The 16775-nt window shown below is 35.4% G+C and overlaps 2 protein-coding genes across 6 annotated transcripts in view; both read right to left on the reverse strand.

The window, feature by feature from the left end:
* On the reverse strand, nucleotides 487–1670 carry LOC109352784 (protein DCL, chloroplastic-like). Its single transcript, XM_019594979.1, has 2 exons — nucleotides 1224–1670; nucleotides 487–1017 (listed from the first exon to the last, which is right to left on the reverse strand). Exons 1-2 carry the CDS (start codon nucleotides 1248–1250, stop codon nucleotides 787–789), a joined length of 258 nt encoding a protein of 85 aa, XP_019450524.1. The 5' UTR covers nucleotides 1251–1670; the 3' UTR covers nucleotides 487–786.
* Nucleotides 3390–16775, reverse strand: part of LOC109352046 (DNA-directed RNA polymerase V subunit 1-like) — a 28905-nt gene continuing 15519 nt past the window's right edge. For 4 of the 5 annotated variants that reach the window (XM_019593829.1, XM_019593827.1, XM_019593826.1 and 1 more), the window contains 12 exons: nucleotides 15777–15935; nucleotides 13802–15691; nucleotides 13531–13706; nucleotides 12665–12740; nucleotides 12448–12572; nucleotides 10922–11061; nucleotides 9743–10017; nucleotides 7856–8029; nucleotides 7629–7769; nucleotides 4616–6360; nucleotides 4131–4245; nucleotides 3390–3924 (listed from right to left, as the gene is read on the reverse strand). In XM_019593829.1, the coding sequence (XP_019449374.1) occupies nucleotides 3694–3924; nucleotides 4131–4245; nucleotides 4616–6360; nucleotides 7629–7769; nucleotides 7856–8029; nucleotides 9743–10017; nucleotides 10922–11061; nucleotides 12448–12572; nucleotides 12665–12740; nucleotides 13531–13706; nucleotides 13802–15691; nucleotides 15777–15935 (5247 nt within the window). In that variant the 3' untranslated portion in view covers nucleotides 3390–3693. Of the gene's footprint in view, nucleotides 3925–4130; nucleotides 4246–4615; nucleotides 6361–7628; nucleotides 7770–7855; nucleotides 8030–9742; nucleotides 10018–10921; nucleotides 11062–12447; nucleotides 12573–12664; nucleotides 12741–13530; nucleotides 13707–13801; nucleotides 15692–15776; nucleotides 15936–16775 lie in introns of those variants that run through there. The other variant, XM_019593830.1, reaches the window with a different exon arrangement.

Here is a 16775-nt window from a genome sequence, read left to right on the forward strand (position 1 = left end):
CTTGTCTTAAAGATGCATTTTAAGTTAATTTACCGCAGAAGCTATCTTCCTTGTTGAATTCTAAAAGGTTAGGGTTTAGAGAGTTGTAGTGATCTACTTCAATGACAGACAATGTCAACAAAGCTATTTGGATTCATTAATTTAAAACCAAACAAATGAAATTTAACAAAAGACGTTGGTTTAATAGTATAAGACATATTAAAACAACACTTGTTGGAACTTGAAAGTATCCATCACACACCCCATAGTAAGGGGAAGGAATATCCTTAGTTATACAAAATGGAATTTGCTCAATTGAAACTTATAACCTGTTAGAACGATTGGAATAACAAGATTCCATTTTGTAGACAATTCATATCATATTGTGCAAGATAACTTCAAAACTTATTTTTTAAGTGGCTCTGATACCACTGATTAAAACAACTTAAAACTTAAATGAGAGAGATATACTTAAAGATTATGTACACTAAAGGTGATAATGTGTTAATAAGTTGAGTGTTAACAAAATGAATTTCAGGGTAGAGTTTGACAAGCACACCTGCCGCTATCATTCAAACATTATGAACAACTGTGCTATCATCATCCACATGCTAAAAAAAGTTAACACATCTGTGCTATCATCATCCACATGCTAGACAAAAAATTAACACCTAAGCATCAACATGGTCAACCAAAAGAGAAAGAAACACTGTTTCCTACAGGAAAATGGAGCTGTTGTGATAAACTATTCGGTGGCCTCAACTAATGTCTTTTTCTGTACAAAACTATAAACCCAGCTCTAGTTTTCTACTCATTTGCTTCAGTAGAACTTGGCAATGGAGTTGCTGGGGCCTGGTCCCCTCCTGCTCTTCCACGAGGTTTCCGGAAATGCTTGCCGATGAACGATTCAGCAACGTCTGGATACTTCTTCCTTACAAGGTTTTCCAGGCACTTCCTGTAGGAAAAGTCTTCCTTTTTACCATCCTTCAAAACCACATACATGCATCTACTTTCCTGAAAATTGCTGTGTCTGCTAACCTGTAAAAACAAGTACAAAGATTGACAAAGACATACACATCAATTTTCTCAATGCATAAATGCAAAGCATAAGCTGAAAACTGATAAGGTAAGCAATATAATCATTCAGTTCAAATCCTGAAGTTTAGGTAAAGTCATTTTGATGAGATCATTTATAATTGTAACTGAAAGCTAGAAGGACAATAAAAAGGGGAAGTGGAGGATACCATGACATGATCAATTCCACCACCCATTTTGGTTTCTTTATCTGGATGGTGTTCAAAGACATTCTCAAGCACAAATGCTTGATCCTCTGCCGCCAGCGGATCCCCATCATTGTACCTTCACAGAGGAATACATTATTAGAAAATTATAAAATGTTGCAGTTTCTGGTACAGATTCCATGTAAGTGAAGGAAAGGACAATAATGATTAATGAAAGTACAGAAGGGGCAACAATGGAAATTAACAAATAAAGCCACAATAGCAAGTGGTAGCTCATCACACCAAAAACAATCCCTAACAAAATTAGAGTCAGGAAGCAAAACTGTCTAGCACAGAAGCGAATGTTCCTAAAATGACACCTTGAGCAGTTTCAGATTATGCAGCATGCAATTAATGTAGCTAACTAAAATCTGAAGCAACAAAAAGGTTGAGTACAAATCATGGGATAAGATCTCAAATATTGTCTTACAAGTTAATATGAAAAGTTTATTTTTAAGTACATAACATAAGTATGAGAAAACGATGTATGCATTAACTCTAATTCTTATTTATTTTATTTATTACAATTAGAAAAAAATTAGTAAATTAATACAATTTTTTAATAATTAATAAGAAATTAAATAATAAAATTCAATTATAGACTATTCTATATTAGCTATTCTATTGTATATTAGAACATATTTCTTGAATCTATCAAATTCAGGTTATTCAACTTTCTTGTTATACAAGAAAAGTTAAGAAAAAAGAAGGCGTTAAGAACCTTCCTAACCCAACCCTAGACACTCTAAGATCTTTTTTCAAACCTTCTCTCATTTCGAGTCAAAAGATAGATAAACAGACACATCTCATTGCACTGATTGGGGGTATTCGTAGTGATTGAGGGGTCAAAGACCAAGAAATGAGTTATTTATCAGTCAAACATTTGTATGAGTCTTATACAATATATTTTACCATCATTTATCATCCACCATATATATTTTACCATCATTGATTCTTAAAAAAAACTAATCCAAATGAATGTTGTATGATGTGGTATTTATGTATAAATCTTTGCACCGATAATATATATATATTATACTCTATAAGTATTTGTTAAAAAATTTACATGTAGAACCTTAGATATCCTATGTTTGTCCATCAACTTCAACACGAAATAAGATGGACTAACATAGGTCATGAAACATAAATGTAGAGATTGAGTTGGTAATTTAATTTCTTTGAGATAAAAATAGTTCGCACGTAAATTTTTAGAGACTAAAATGTGGAAACTAAATGATAACTTTAACGATGAAATAGTATATGATTAGTAGATATATAATTTTGGCATGCATATATATTTAGTATTTATTTTTATGTTAGTTTCTTTTTCCAATGGCTAATATACAAAATTCGTCCGATAAAGAAAGGAAAAGAGTGAAGGGAGAAAAACAACGTCATTTTTATTAGAGTTTAGCTAAAATTCTAACGCTATAAGCAATACCTTCAAAAAAATTAACATGAGTTATTGATTTGGCGTTAATAGTAATTCTCCTACCAAATTGAAACTAAACCATTAAGATGGAAAGAGTAATTGTCATAAATAAATTGACATTTACTAATGAATTAATTATTATTATTGCTTAATTAATCTAAATAAAGAGGCATAGATCCATGTTAGTTTGTAACTTGTAACGAATTACTTTAAAACCTTGTCTTAAAGATGCATTTTAAGTTAATTTACCGCAGAAGCTATCTTCCTTGTTGAATTCTAAAAGGTTAGGGTTTAGAGAGTTGTAGTGATCTACTTCAATGACAGACAATGTCAACAAAGCTATTTGGATTCATTAATTTAAAACCAAACAAATGAAATTTAACAAAAGACGTTGGTTTAATAGTATAAGACATATTAAAACAACACTTGTTGGAACTTGAAAGTATCCATCACACACCCCATAGTAAGGGGAAGGAATATCCTTAGTTATACAAAATGGAATTTGCTCAATTGAAACTTATAACCTGTTAGAACGATTGGAATAACAAGATTCCATTTTGTAGACAATTCATATCATATTGTGCAAGATAACTTCAAAACTTATTTTTTAAGTGGCTCTGATACCACTGATTAAAACAACTTAAAACTTAAATGAGAGAGATATACTTAAAGATTATGTACACTAAAGGTGATAATGTGTTAATAAGTTGAGTGTTAACAAAATGAATTTCAGGGTAGAGTTTGACAAGCACACCTGCCGCTATCATTCAAACATTATGAACAACTGTGCTATCATCATCCACATGCTAAAAAAAGTTAACACATCTGTGCTATCATCATCCACATGCTAGACAAAAAATTAACACCTAAGCATCAACATGGTCAACCAAAAGAGAAAGAAACACTGTTTCCTACAGGAAAATGGAGCTGTTGTGATAAACTATTCGGTGGCCTCAACTAATGTCTTTTTCTGTACAAAACTATAAACCCAGCTCTAGTTTTCTACTCATTTGCTTCAGTAGAACTTGGCAATGGAGTTGCTGGGGCCTGGTCCCCTCCTGCTCTTCCACGAGGTTTCCGGAAATGCTTGCCGATGAACGATTCAGCAACGTCTGGATACTTCTTCCTTACAAGGTTTTCCAGGCACTTCCTGTAGGAAAAGTCTTCCTTTTTACCATCCTTCAAAACCACGTACATGCATCTACTTTCCTGAAAATTGCTGTGTCTGCTAACCTGTAAAAACAAGTACAAAGATTGACAAAGACATACACATCAATTTTCTCAATGCATAAATGCAAAGCATAAGCTGAAAACTGATAAGGTAAGCAATATAATCATTCAGTTCAAATCCTGAAGTTTAGGTAAAGTCATTTTGATGAGATCATTTATAATTGTAACTGAAAGCTAGAAGGACAATAAAAAGGGGAAGTGGAGGATACCATGACATGATCAATTCCACCACCCATTTTGGTTTCTTTATCTGGATGGTGTTCAAAGACATTCTCAAGCACAAATGCTTGATCCTCTGCCGCCAGCGGATCCCCATCATTGTACCTTCACAGAGGAATACATTATTAGAAAATTATAAAATGTTGCAGTTTCTGGTACAGATTCCATGTAAGTGAAGGAAAGGACAATAATGATTAATGAAAGTACAGAAGGGGCAACAATGGAAATTAACAAATAAAGCCACAATAGCAAGTGGTAGCTCATCACACCAAAAACAATCCCTAACAAAATTAGAGTCAGGAAGCAAAACTGTCTAGCACAGAAGCGAATGTTCCTAAAATGACACCTTGAGCAGTTTCAGATTATGCAGCATGCAATTAATGTAGCTAACTAAAATCTGAAGCAACAAAAAGGTTGAGTACAAATCATGGGATAAGATCTCAAATATTGTCTTACAAGTTCATTTTAGACTTACCCTTCTTGTTGCATGATACGTCTGATTGACTGCATAATGGAATCAATATCCTTGCGAACTTCCTGTTCCTCAGGTGTGTACACTGGAGGTGGTGGTCTGGGAGGGCGATTCATATTTCTCCAGTCACCAGCATTTGAACCCCGCCCTTGCGAACCTTCAAAGCGGCTTTTCTTGAATGACTCCCTGCCCTGCTTTCCCCATTGGAAGTTTTTGTCATTGTCAGAATTAGCTGAAGCGACTTGCGAGTCCCATCCTTGAGAACTTGCAGCCTGATTTGACTCATTTTGGGAATCACATGCTTGCCATTGGGAGGATTTGGGTTTTCCCCATTGGAAGTTTTTGTCACGGTCAGAATTAGCTGAAGCAATTTGTGAGTCCCAGCCCTGGGAACTTGTAGCTTGAATTGACTCATTTTGGGAACCCCATGCTGGATTTTCTGAGGATTTGTTGAAATTAGTTTCCCAATCATTAGACCTAGAAGAATCCTTTTGTCTAACATCAGGTCCAACATTTGATTCAGCTTTCCACTTAGCAGAGCCCCAAGAGTCCTCTCTGGCTTTTTCTGACCGGCCATCTTGTATTTCATCGTTACTTCTTCCCCAGGCAGACCAATCATTTGACTTGGTTTTTGTCTGGTCTGTGTTTGCATCCCGAGCATTGGACCAAGATGCTTCTTCTTGGATAACTTCAGATCCAACATTAGATTCAGTATTCCACTTCCTGGAACTCCCAGAATCCTCTTGGGCTCTTCCAAATCCACCATCTTGTACTTCAGATTTCTTTTCTCCCCAGCTTGACCATTCATTTGACTTTGCTTTTGCTTGATCGGTTTTTGCATCCCAAGCACCAGGCTTAGAAGAGTCATCTTGGATAACATTAGCTTTCCTCTGATCAGAGCTCCAAGATTCCTCTTGGGCACTTCCGCCCCCACCATCTTGTACCACGGATTTCTTTCCTCCCCAGACCGACTGATTATTTGACTTTGTTTTTGCTTGGTCGGTGTTGCCATCCCATGCACCAGGCTTAGAAGAGTCCTCTTGGACAACATTAGCTTTCCTATTACCAGAGCTCCAAGAATCCTCTTCCGCTCTTTTAAACCCACCATCTTGTATTTCCGGTTTCTTTCCTCCCCACGCCATCCAATCGTTTGACTTTGTTTTTGTTTGGTTGGTGTCTTCATCCCAAGCACCGGACTTAGGATCATCATCGTGGGTAACATTAGTTTTCTTCTGACCAGAGCTCCAAGAATTCTCTTGGGCTCTATCAGAACCACCACCTTCAGTTTCAGATTTGTTTCCTCCCCAAGCTGACCAATCATTAGATTTTGTCACTATTTTAGTTGTGTTGCCATCCCAGGCACTGGACCTAGAAGATTCTTCTTGGACAACATCAGCTTTCCGCTTTTCGGAGGTCCAAGAGTCCTCCTGGAGATTTTTAGATCCATCGTCCGCTTTATTTGATCCCCATCCAGACCAATCATTGGACTTTGTTTCAGTCTTATTTGTATTAATATCCCAACCATTGGAAGTTGAACCATTCGGTAGTTCACAGTTCTCTTCAAAGACTGCATCATCAAAACCAGACATATGCTGGGGAGACATACCCCAATCCATATCATCCTCTTCTAGCAAATCATCAATGTCTTCACCCAAACAAGCATTTTTTTCTTCTTCTCCATTGGTAAAGCCTTTCACCATGTATAGAAAATTGTACACATCCATTCCGCCATTCTCACTGGATTTTATCTGCAAAAGAAAAAATCAAATATTAAAATAACGAGTAAATTATACTAACACCCCTGAATTTTAGTGAAATTACACAAATCACCCACACATTTCCAAAACCTACACAAATCACCCCTAATTATGTATATAGATTACACTGACCACCACTGTAAGACAGATAAGTGTAATTTCTTAAGCAAAAAATAGTGATACATGTAATTAAGTCAAACAAAATATGATAAATTATGAAAACAAGTCCAAATAGTATAAGAGTTTATGTATATTGCACTATTCATTACAAACTGTATCAATAATTCAAAGGTGTTTAAATTACTCTTATACTTTATTATAACTAACCAAAATAATAATATACATCGACTCTTATATTATTTGGTTTGTCTTCACAATATACCATATTTTGTTTGACTTAATTACACCTGTCATTATTTTTTATTTAAGAAATTACACTTATATTTCTTACGAGGATAGTCAGTGTAATGTATATATAATTAAGGGTGGTTTATGTAGGTTTTAAAAAGGTCTTAGTGGTTTGTGCAATTTCACTAAAACTCGTAGTTGAATCCTATATGAGTAGTTCTTAGTGAAATAAGAAATAGTAGATTTTTTTAGAAAAATTCTCCAAAACATAGTCAAGTGACATTCCCAAGTGAGATAACCAAATATGTAAAAAAATCATTAACAAAATGCAATTTTATAAAAAGTTGATGTGGTGTTTAATATAAGAGTGGGATGTATGAACCAACCAGATCCACATAATGGGTCAAAGTGGGTTAAGCTACAATTAAATGAACACCTATAGTGGTAGTATGCTCCACCCAATAGAATGGTCCACATCTTAACAATGTGACTTGCATATTAGTAAATAACATTGAAAATCTAAAGAAATATTAAAAATATTTGGGATTTTTTTTAGAAATCAAGTAATAATTTAATTTCATAGATTGATTTATCAAAGAGAAAAATATACAACAACCAAGTATTTATTTCACTTGATGAGATTTACTATGTGGATTGAACAATGTATGTTCTATAATAAATCATGTTCATTAATGAAACATTAAACTTTAAGTCTTTCTTTATCATGTTCCCTATGATTTTTATTGGTCTCTCTCTTCCTCTAGAAATTAGACTAACTTACATTTAATTCACTCTCATTACAGGGGCTTCTATCGGTTACAGTGTAATTTACTCTAAAATAACATTCACATAACTCTAACAAGCCTAATCATCCATCAAGTTCAATATTAAATCTGAATATAATCAAGTACCTCTTTCGCATTCCATACAATATCAAACTTCGATCCTGTACCCACAGCCACGTGTTTGCCCCATGAACAGGAGGCAACTATGCTTGATAAAGAATCTGTATGGCACTTCTCAGCTGCTCGCTCAAAACATTTTCGAGGTGTCTGCATAATCACATGTAGACGTAATGAGAAAAATACCATAATATGACTAATGATTAAGCAATTGGCAAGCAAGGCAAGTCACTTACAAATAGGGTAGCATCAGTAAATGGTACTTGGATGTTTAGTTGGCGAGCCAGTGCTTTATACCCTCCTGTGTTAAAGCCCACCAAATTCCCACCACAAGTCATGCTACTTGCTAAGAGGATGAGATGCTCTCTGAGGAGACCTTTGGCTACCATTTTTACTGATGCAGCAAGACGCTGCAGGTAGCCACAAATTGTTAAAAGAAGAAAAGAGTAGAACCCTAATGTGGGGGATACTATAAAGTAGACCATGATCAAAGCCCTTTCATCAAAATATACTCAATAATTGATGACACCACTCACAAAGTCACAATATTACCGCTACAAGAATGAGGACTTCTTTCTATGGTGTCATTGAAGGGAAAAGATAAGTACAACTAAGAAGAGGATAGGAAGCCTCCGAAGATAGATGAAAGATTAAATAAATAAGGGAAGTGAATAAGTATGAAGCAAATCTTCCCACTCCCTCTGCAAATAAGGGGCAGCAACATGCTTGAAGCAGCCATGAGCATTAAAGATATCTGAAATCAAACTCTGGGACAACATCCCTCCTTCAAAATATGAACTTAAGCTCCAACAATCCAACTACACACACAGCAGAGGACAGCAAAATGTGCAGAGTCCAATAGACAGCAGACTTAATAGAAAAGGATGTGTGCTATAAAAGAAAAAAGATTCCCGTTGTAAAAATGGAGGAAAAAGTGACAGGATATACTTGTGGAGTCGGCCTACAAACAACCCAGTTGAGGTAAATTATAAACTTTATCCTATTTTCAATAGTGAGTTTAGAATTAGGCAAGGATGTATTAAAACTGAGAATTGGATATCAGTTCATGCAGCAATCAAAACTAATCCAAACAGTTTGGCAGCTGAAGAAAGGAGTCAGAAGCATACTGATAAGATCAAGAAGAAAGAAAGGAATTAATGGAAAACAATACCCTAAACAAGAATCAATGTGATTCTTGGTTGGGATGAAGAACAAGAATATTGTTAGAAAGAATGAAAGAAGTACAAGAATTGAGATGTACAAAAGGTCCCACGACCTTTCCCCTGATTCCCCTGATTCCACAATCAGAATTTAGTTCCCAATTAACTTCCCTTCCTCCAAGAGACTAGTTCCTAATTTATAGCCTAACTAACAAACTATTATAGAAAGTCTAACAAACTAACTGCTTAGGGATACTTTAGTAAATGTGTTACAATTAGGAAATCTCTAACTAGACTTACATATTTCCCTTTCTATACACATTTTTGATGCTAGGCTTAGGCCTAATCTTATCACATACATTTTAGAATTTTAATTAACTCAAGTGTTAGGAATTTCAAATCAAAATTAAAGTGCAAATATGTTTATGTAAGTAACATATATCTTTATAGAGTAATTCCCAGTGCTTTAAGTCGAAATGGTCTATTGCGTTCTTAACTTCTATTGAGACAGGTACTCTTATATAAGGAGACTATTAATTGAATAACAGAACTTTTCACTACAAAATTAAATCCAGAACTCCTATTAGTAAAAAAATATCAAATCCAGGCATGGGCATTTTTAAGTTACAATTATACGGGTCACATGTATGAAGATTAAAATAGGTGGCAGAACAATATAAAATAGACTTCTATCGGATGGAAACACTGGGAGATGATATAAACAAGCAAAGAAAGTAAAGGAAACACATTCACTTTGAAGATCAGTGAACCAGGAAATAAGAAGATTAGACAATGAAGAAAATGAGAGGAAATTATATCTGGTGGATTTTCAATGCAGATTTGAAACAGGAGGCAAAAGCTTCAACCAGTTAAATTTATGCTTTAAGGTGCATAGTCACAAACAGAAGCAGAGCTGACAGCAGAAATTTAACATTATACAAAATATAGCAATCGGAAATTTACCTGAATTGCTTGAACAAATGTACATGAGATCCCAAGCAGCTCTTGAATTTGCTTAATAGCATAAGGGATTGATCGTCTTGTGTCAATCAAATGTAGGATAGGAAGGCATGAGTCATGCACAATTCTCCAAGCGTCACCACTTTGTTTCACAGATGCCTTGTCAAGAACGATGTCTAGGGCCAACTCACCTTTTGGAGATTTGGAGGGGTTTTGGACCCATGTGTTCGTGTCTGGATTAACCCAGATTATACTTGCAGAGCTAATACGTGGATCTCCTATTTTTTGAGAGAGAATAAAAAAGACTATTCAAGAATATATCAAAATAACATGGAAGTATAAATGGAACACATGACATACAATCGGAAAAAGTTCCTCGAAATTGAGTTTGTCTCAAAAGTAGACAATAAAGGGGTATCTACCCTTAAAATCTTAAATCTTTTGGTGGATAGAGATCATAATGTATTATATCAAATAAACGATAGGTATCCCTTTACCTGTGTTGATATTGTTGAGATAATTAGAAGAATTTTTGCATTTGATTGAGTTTACATATATAATTATGAAATCATATCATGTAATTATCTCTCTGATTGTATTTCCCTAAAGTTAAGGGATTTATGTACGTGCTATTGTATTTTATTATAAATAGAAAAGTCTGAGTACTTAGATAAACAACTTGTCCTTTTCAAGTACATGTTTTTGTTACTGTAGAGCCAAACTCATGTCAAAGGAACCTTGCCTAGACAACAACAACCAAGCCTTAATCCCACAATGTGGGAAGTGGGATCGATATATGGATCGAATGATATCATAATGCTCTATCATAAATCATGTTCATTGACAAAGTAATAATCTCTAAATCTTTCCTAATTGTTTCGCCTATGGATTTTCTTGGCTTCCCTCTTCCTCTAAGAATTGGACTAACCTCTATTAGATCTACTCTCCTTATTGTGGGTTTTTCGGTAAAAAATATGAACAAGAAAAAACAGTGGGATACATCAGTTGACCTACTTAAGCATGATTTTAGTGTATAGCATCAGCCCGACCCCACATTATTCACTGTCTCTTTTTTCTCTTTTCAGCTATACTTAACCATACCCCATAATTTCAAGAATGTTCATACTGACTAAAGGACAATTGGAAAATAGTATTTCAATTTAAATGAATTTAAAAAATTACCTTTGACTACTGCCTCTAACAAAACCGGGCAGATCATGTCAGACAGGATGTTTGCAGTTTTGTCCAAATCACTATGATCACCATCTGGCCAGAGGAACTTGACACACGGTGCAGAAGGATGTGAACAATAGCAAGACTCGCTGCCAAGAAAGAACATAGATCAAAAGCTAATTTTTTAGTAAAGAAAAGTGCATTGTTACTGTTTCTAGTATCAAATGGAATATAGACTGACATGTAAGCTGAAATGGTCAGAGAAGATAAAGCATGTGATTACAATGTACAAAGAAAGGCATTGCACATACATAAGCTTGTATCTACTATTTTCTCCTTTTCGTAAAAAAACAACTGAACAGTACAATGCTCAGACATATGGAAATAAGAAATCCTCAAAAAGAAACAAAAAGGAAACTCTATTTTCAATCACTTTCAAAATAGAAACGGTATTTTTTCCAAGTATAATGCCAGGAGGGATTGGGATTTGGGAGAAAACTCAACAAGCTGAATCACGGTAATATTGAATTGCCATGCCCAACAAACATGATAGTTAAGTTTGTTGGATACATCATGATATAATCATACATTGAATGTGACAATAACTTAAGACCATTAGAAGACACCAAAAACTCCCTTCCCGCATTGCACATCAAAAAAATATATATAAACTGAGTTTAAAATATGATAGCTTTAACTCAGGCAGAAGTCAGAATAATTTCTGTAGATCAATAAATACTATGATACCAATACTTTGAACACTGTGCCCGTCAACTTATCAAGGGATAGGATTGTCCATATGGCCTCTTTATGGTGTTCTCTTAACAGTGACTTCAAGGTTGTTGCCTTGTCAAAGTTGTCAAGAGGCAACTATGCAACATTGTTTTTAAAAAATTTAGATTTACTTCTGTTTTTATTTTCAGATAAGGCAGATTTATATCTTCCTTTACTCAAACTCTCTCTCATTTCTTTCTAAAATTGATTCTTTTGTATAAAAAGGGTAGAGACCTTGCGATGTGCATACTCATATACTCATGCATAAAAATGGACAGGTTATCAAAAGGAGAATAAAATAGAAAACAAAACCAAACAAGAAAAGAAAACAACACTTAAGTCAAATCCCCTCTCATTTCTTTCCAACTTTTCCATAAAAATAAAGGTAGGGAACTTGCTATGGTCATAGCCATGTACACATCAGCATAACAGACTAATGAAAATGTAGACAACAAAAACATAAAAATGATGTTTTCCAGCATCTTACAACTTGAATTAGTAAAGTAAATTAACTACAAGGAAAGTAATGTATATGAAAAGGAAAACAAAATAACACCTGACAAAAAACAGAACAGCTTCTAAAATAAAATATGCTGAAAGTGCCACATACACATCGTGATTTTTACGAGGAAAGGGCAAAAAGGATAAAATGAGCTCGTACGTCTACTGCCAATCAGATTGTACGCAACTACTTCAGGTAAGCAAGAATTAAGAATTTATTGCAGTTAATCAAATGCGTGAAAATAGAACTGAAGACTAACCTGGAATCCAGTTCAATCCTCTTAAAAATTTGATTTACTTTCTTTTTCCGATTAAAGGAAGTAAGTCTTTCCTGACATCTTTGCACAACATCATCCATATTGATCTTTAGCTTCTTTAACATAGTCTGTTAAAAAATTACATGGTTAGTCATCATCATAATGATAATAATAACAATGATGATAGTGCTCATATTAGATATAAAGGAAATCCAGCAACCTCATCCAGATGAATATGGCCAACAAGCCCAGCATCAATTTCAGAAGTGTCCTTGCGAGCTCGCTGCTGTTGATATCTATAAAAGAGAAATAGGTCCCATAAAAACTGAATATACGCACATATGTTTAACAGTATAAAATATCACCACCTACTCCAGTCATGCAAATATAGTTTTATGACCGAACAAAATAACGAGTTAGACTGAAAAAAGATTACACAAACTAAATATCGCGTTTTAATATCCTTCTGAGCAACAGCCATGTGGGGAGAAAAACACCCTCATTATTCATTAAACAATAACACTTCCACAACAACAGTCAAGCTTTAGTCCCAAGAGATGGGGTTGACTATATGAATTGAATGACACCATAATGCTATATTATAAATCATCTCCATTGATAAAGCATTGATTTCTAAATTCGTACTAATCATTTTGCCTTTGGTTTTTTCTTAACATCCTTCTGCCTCTAGAAGACTAACCTCCATTTGACCTATTCTCCTTAATGGGGTTTATAACAATCCCTCCGCACATGTCCAAAACACGTAAAGCATGACTCTACCATCTTTTCTACAATAGGAGCTACCACAACTTTCTTTCTAATACATTCTTCTTAATCTTATCTTGTCTAGTGTGTCTACTCATCCAACGCAAAATTCCCATACCTTCTACAATGAGTTTATTCACTTGTTGGCATTTCACTGCCCAACATTGCACCCCTTATAATATTGTAGGTCTTATAGTTGTGCGGTAATTTTTTCCTTAAACTTGAGTAACACATTTCTATCACATATGACACTCAAAGCACTCAGCCAGTGTCACTACAGGAAAAAAAAAAGGCATGAGCAAAGCAAGACATAAAGCTTACTCAATGATGAACTCTACTGCCATGTCCTTGAGAGTGACTTTTGTCAATTGATTTTTTACCACATATGCTGCATGTTCTCTGCAATAACTCCTTCCACAACAGCAGTCATTAAAATACAAAATGACACGGCGATCTATGAGTTCATTCCTAAAATTGGCCTTGCAGAGTAATATTTCCTGAAAATAACAGGATTAAGTAAAACAATAAGCAAAAAACTGTTTCCAAGACATGAAAATTAAATGGATGTTATTTACAAGGCAGAAATGATTACCTTCATCAACTCCCATGAAGAAGTGCTGCTTGGACTAGCATCAAGGACAGCCTTATATGCAGGATTTGACATAGAAGTTGCAGCTAAGACACCTACAGGCTCGCCAGATGGGAATAAGTGTTGAGTTGTATCTCCTGCTTGTATCCCATACTCAAACTGGATGACCGAATTGCTGCAAACATTTCGTACTGTCCCATCATAGCAAACAACAACATCACGGAGGATGGCCATCAAGTTCTTGAATAGCGTTCCAGGTTCAGACAATCCTCTCGAGGAACGCACAAGTATTTCTCTGGTGGAAATTGAATGCACTATCTCTTCATATGGATCCAAGCCGTGAAAAAAACACCCTTTGAGCAGTCCATATTCAGCAGAGGGATAACCATCCCCATCATAACAGCACTTCGCGTGGAAATGGGATGCAATATCCTCAATCAACTCCTTCGAGTAGAATCTTCCCCTCTCAAAAAGCTGTTGGCCTAAGAACCCCATTTGTTGAACAACTTTGTCAATGGCTGACTTACTCTTTGAGTCAATCAAATCTCCAAGTCTGGATGACTTCAGAACAACATTGATGACAGGTTTTTCAACATCTTGAATGTGGTTTTCGAGTTGCTGTGCCACCAACTCATTGTATATTGACCTTAGCTGATACAGCAATGGAGAAACCTTCCCAATGCTTCTATTGATAATTCTTTTCCGTGCCCTGGATATTGAAAAATCCTGAAGACCAACACTAAACCCATCAGCGAATATGTTCTCCATCAGAAAGGGCTGGATAACATCAAAAAACTTCAGTGCCTCCTGAGGGCCTTTGGCAAAGAAAATTGAGGCCGCGATTTCATTGATCATAGTCGGCAGAAGATCCCTACTGAAATCAAACTCCACAATTTCACTATCCCTTATCAAGTAACGGCCCCCGGCACAGTCAAAAGAAGAGGGCAGTGCACACTGTAAAACTTGCATTGCAGTCCAAGCATCACCAGAACTGGCTTTTAGCACAGCTGGCCTAGGCAATGGCAAGGTAAGAAACATAGCCAATCTATGAGCTGCAATTCTATCCAAAATACAAGTCTTGAATAGCATCTTCAGTGACAACAGTGAATCAGAAGTCAGCTGTAAGTTAAGATTACCACTGTGAGAACTTAGCAGCTGTTTCTCCACAGCGAATAGCTCCAACACCTCAGCTTTAGAGGAAAGTGACTGTGGATAAAATAGATGGACACAGTCACCATCAAAATCAGCACCAAGGGGGCCACAAATGAGAGGATTAATTTTGACAGTGTGGTCATCATGGATGTAAACTTGCAGTGCCTGTAACGAGTGTTTATGTGTTGTAGGTGGCCTGTTGATGAACACAGTGTCACCATCCATAATCCTTCGATGAACTATCTGGCCCGGCTTAAGATAAATGTGGCCCTTTGAGCCCTCCCTCAATGAATAAGTTGACACACCTTCCTTGTATGTCAAACATAAATGTTCATCAACTAACTTTTGCAAATAGCTCAAGTTATGGATATTAACTCTTTCCTCAAAAGTAATCCTTTGGGCCACTTCAACCGGAATCCCTACTTCATTAATTCTCTTATAGGCATCTCCAGTGATAACACTGCGAGAAGAGAAACCTGAACCCTTTCTTATAAATAGAGTCCTCATTTTCTCAAGCCATGCCTTTGTTGACGATTCATTGAGCTCTTTATTGACCCCATAATGAGTTTCTATATCGCGGGTTGCCTTAGAAGTACCCCTTACTTGAAGATACTGATCAACCACTGACTGCAAGTCATTTGCTTCTATTTGATGAGACTCGAAGTTTGGTTCGCCGGATCTAGAACTTTTGATTATTTCAACCTTCCTGAGCAATTTTCTGAGAATTGTCATGGAAGGGTCCTGCAAGGTGAAAAACAAATGTAACTTAACAATGTATTATATTAAAATTTAGGAACAGGCCACAAAAAATATTATATTTGCTTACCGAAGACATGACACTGACACCATCTGAAACCGCTGGCACAGACAAGCAGTTTGGTGGTACAGGAAGATGCTTCAAAAGATATCCATCTTGGGGAAAATATCCTTTTCCGGCAAGCTTTTTCTTGGTCTCGAGAGGAATTCTCTTGATAATTTCCATCGCCTGTGAGACATTTGACAAGCAAAATATAAATCAAGAGACAATGTCAAGTGCCAACAGAAAGAAATTAAATTGACAAACAAAAATAAAAACTACAAACAATTAGCCGAGAACTCTCAGCTATAGACACCTCTTTAATAGCACATCAAAGACATTTTATGCTTAGTAGTAATTTCAGTCAAATAGAAAATGCTAATGTCAAATCCATACAATGAAATCAGAGGTTAGAACAGTCGATGGAATTATGCTGCTATAAAGCTCAAGGAGTTGGAAGGAGCAATTGTTTATCCTTCAAAAGATACAAGTAATACTAATCGTTGAATCGGATATCCTTAAAAATTAAAGAAAAAAGTATGTGTGACACAATGATAATACCAGTTGCAAAAAAACAATTACTGAAACTGCAACATCTTTCATTGAAAGAGGCCGCTTGATGGTGCATGGATACGGATATGACTATCCAATGTCCTATCCAGTATTGATGATGCATGGACACGGATATGACTATCCAATGTCCTATCCAGTATTGATGATGCATGGACACGGATATGACTATCCAATGTGACATCGATACAGTAAAAGTACAACACTAGACATTAGAACATATATATAAAAAATATCATCATCATAAGTATAATCTTAAAGCATGAAATGAATTTAAATTAAAATAATCACATATTAAAAAATTAAAATCAAAAACAAAACTGACTTGAATAAAGAAAAACATACTATTAAACTTTGAAAAAACATTAAAAATAGTTAAAGAACAAGTGTTTATTATTATATTTTATAACAACAACCAAGTCTTTATTCCACTAGCTTTTATAATAGATAAAATTTGAA

The sequence above is a fragment of the Lupinus angustifolius genome, chromosome LG07, assembly GCF_001865875.1.
Source record: "Lupinus angustifolius cultivar Tanjil chromosome LG07, LupAngTanjil_v1.0, whole genome shotgun sequence".
NCBI classification, from domain to species: domain Eukaryota; kingdom Viridiplantae; phylum Streptophyta; class Magnoliopsida; order Fabales; family Fabaceae; genus Lupinus; species Lupinus angustifolius.

Bases quoted from the DNA above. Each gene is read 5' to 3' on its own strand.
- LOC109352784 (XM_019594979.1), bottom strand. From the start codon at position 1,250: ATGGGTGGTGGAATTGATCATGTCATG. The intron at 1,018-1,223 runs GTATCCTCCACT...TTGTTTTTACAG, and splicing joins GTGGAATTGATCATGTCATG to GTTAGCAGACACAGCAATTT.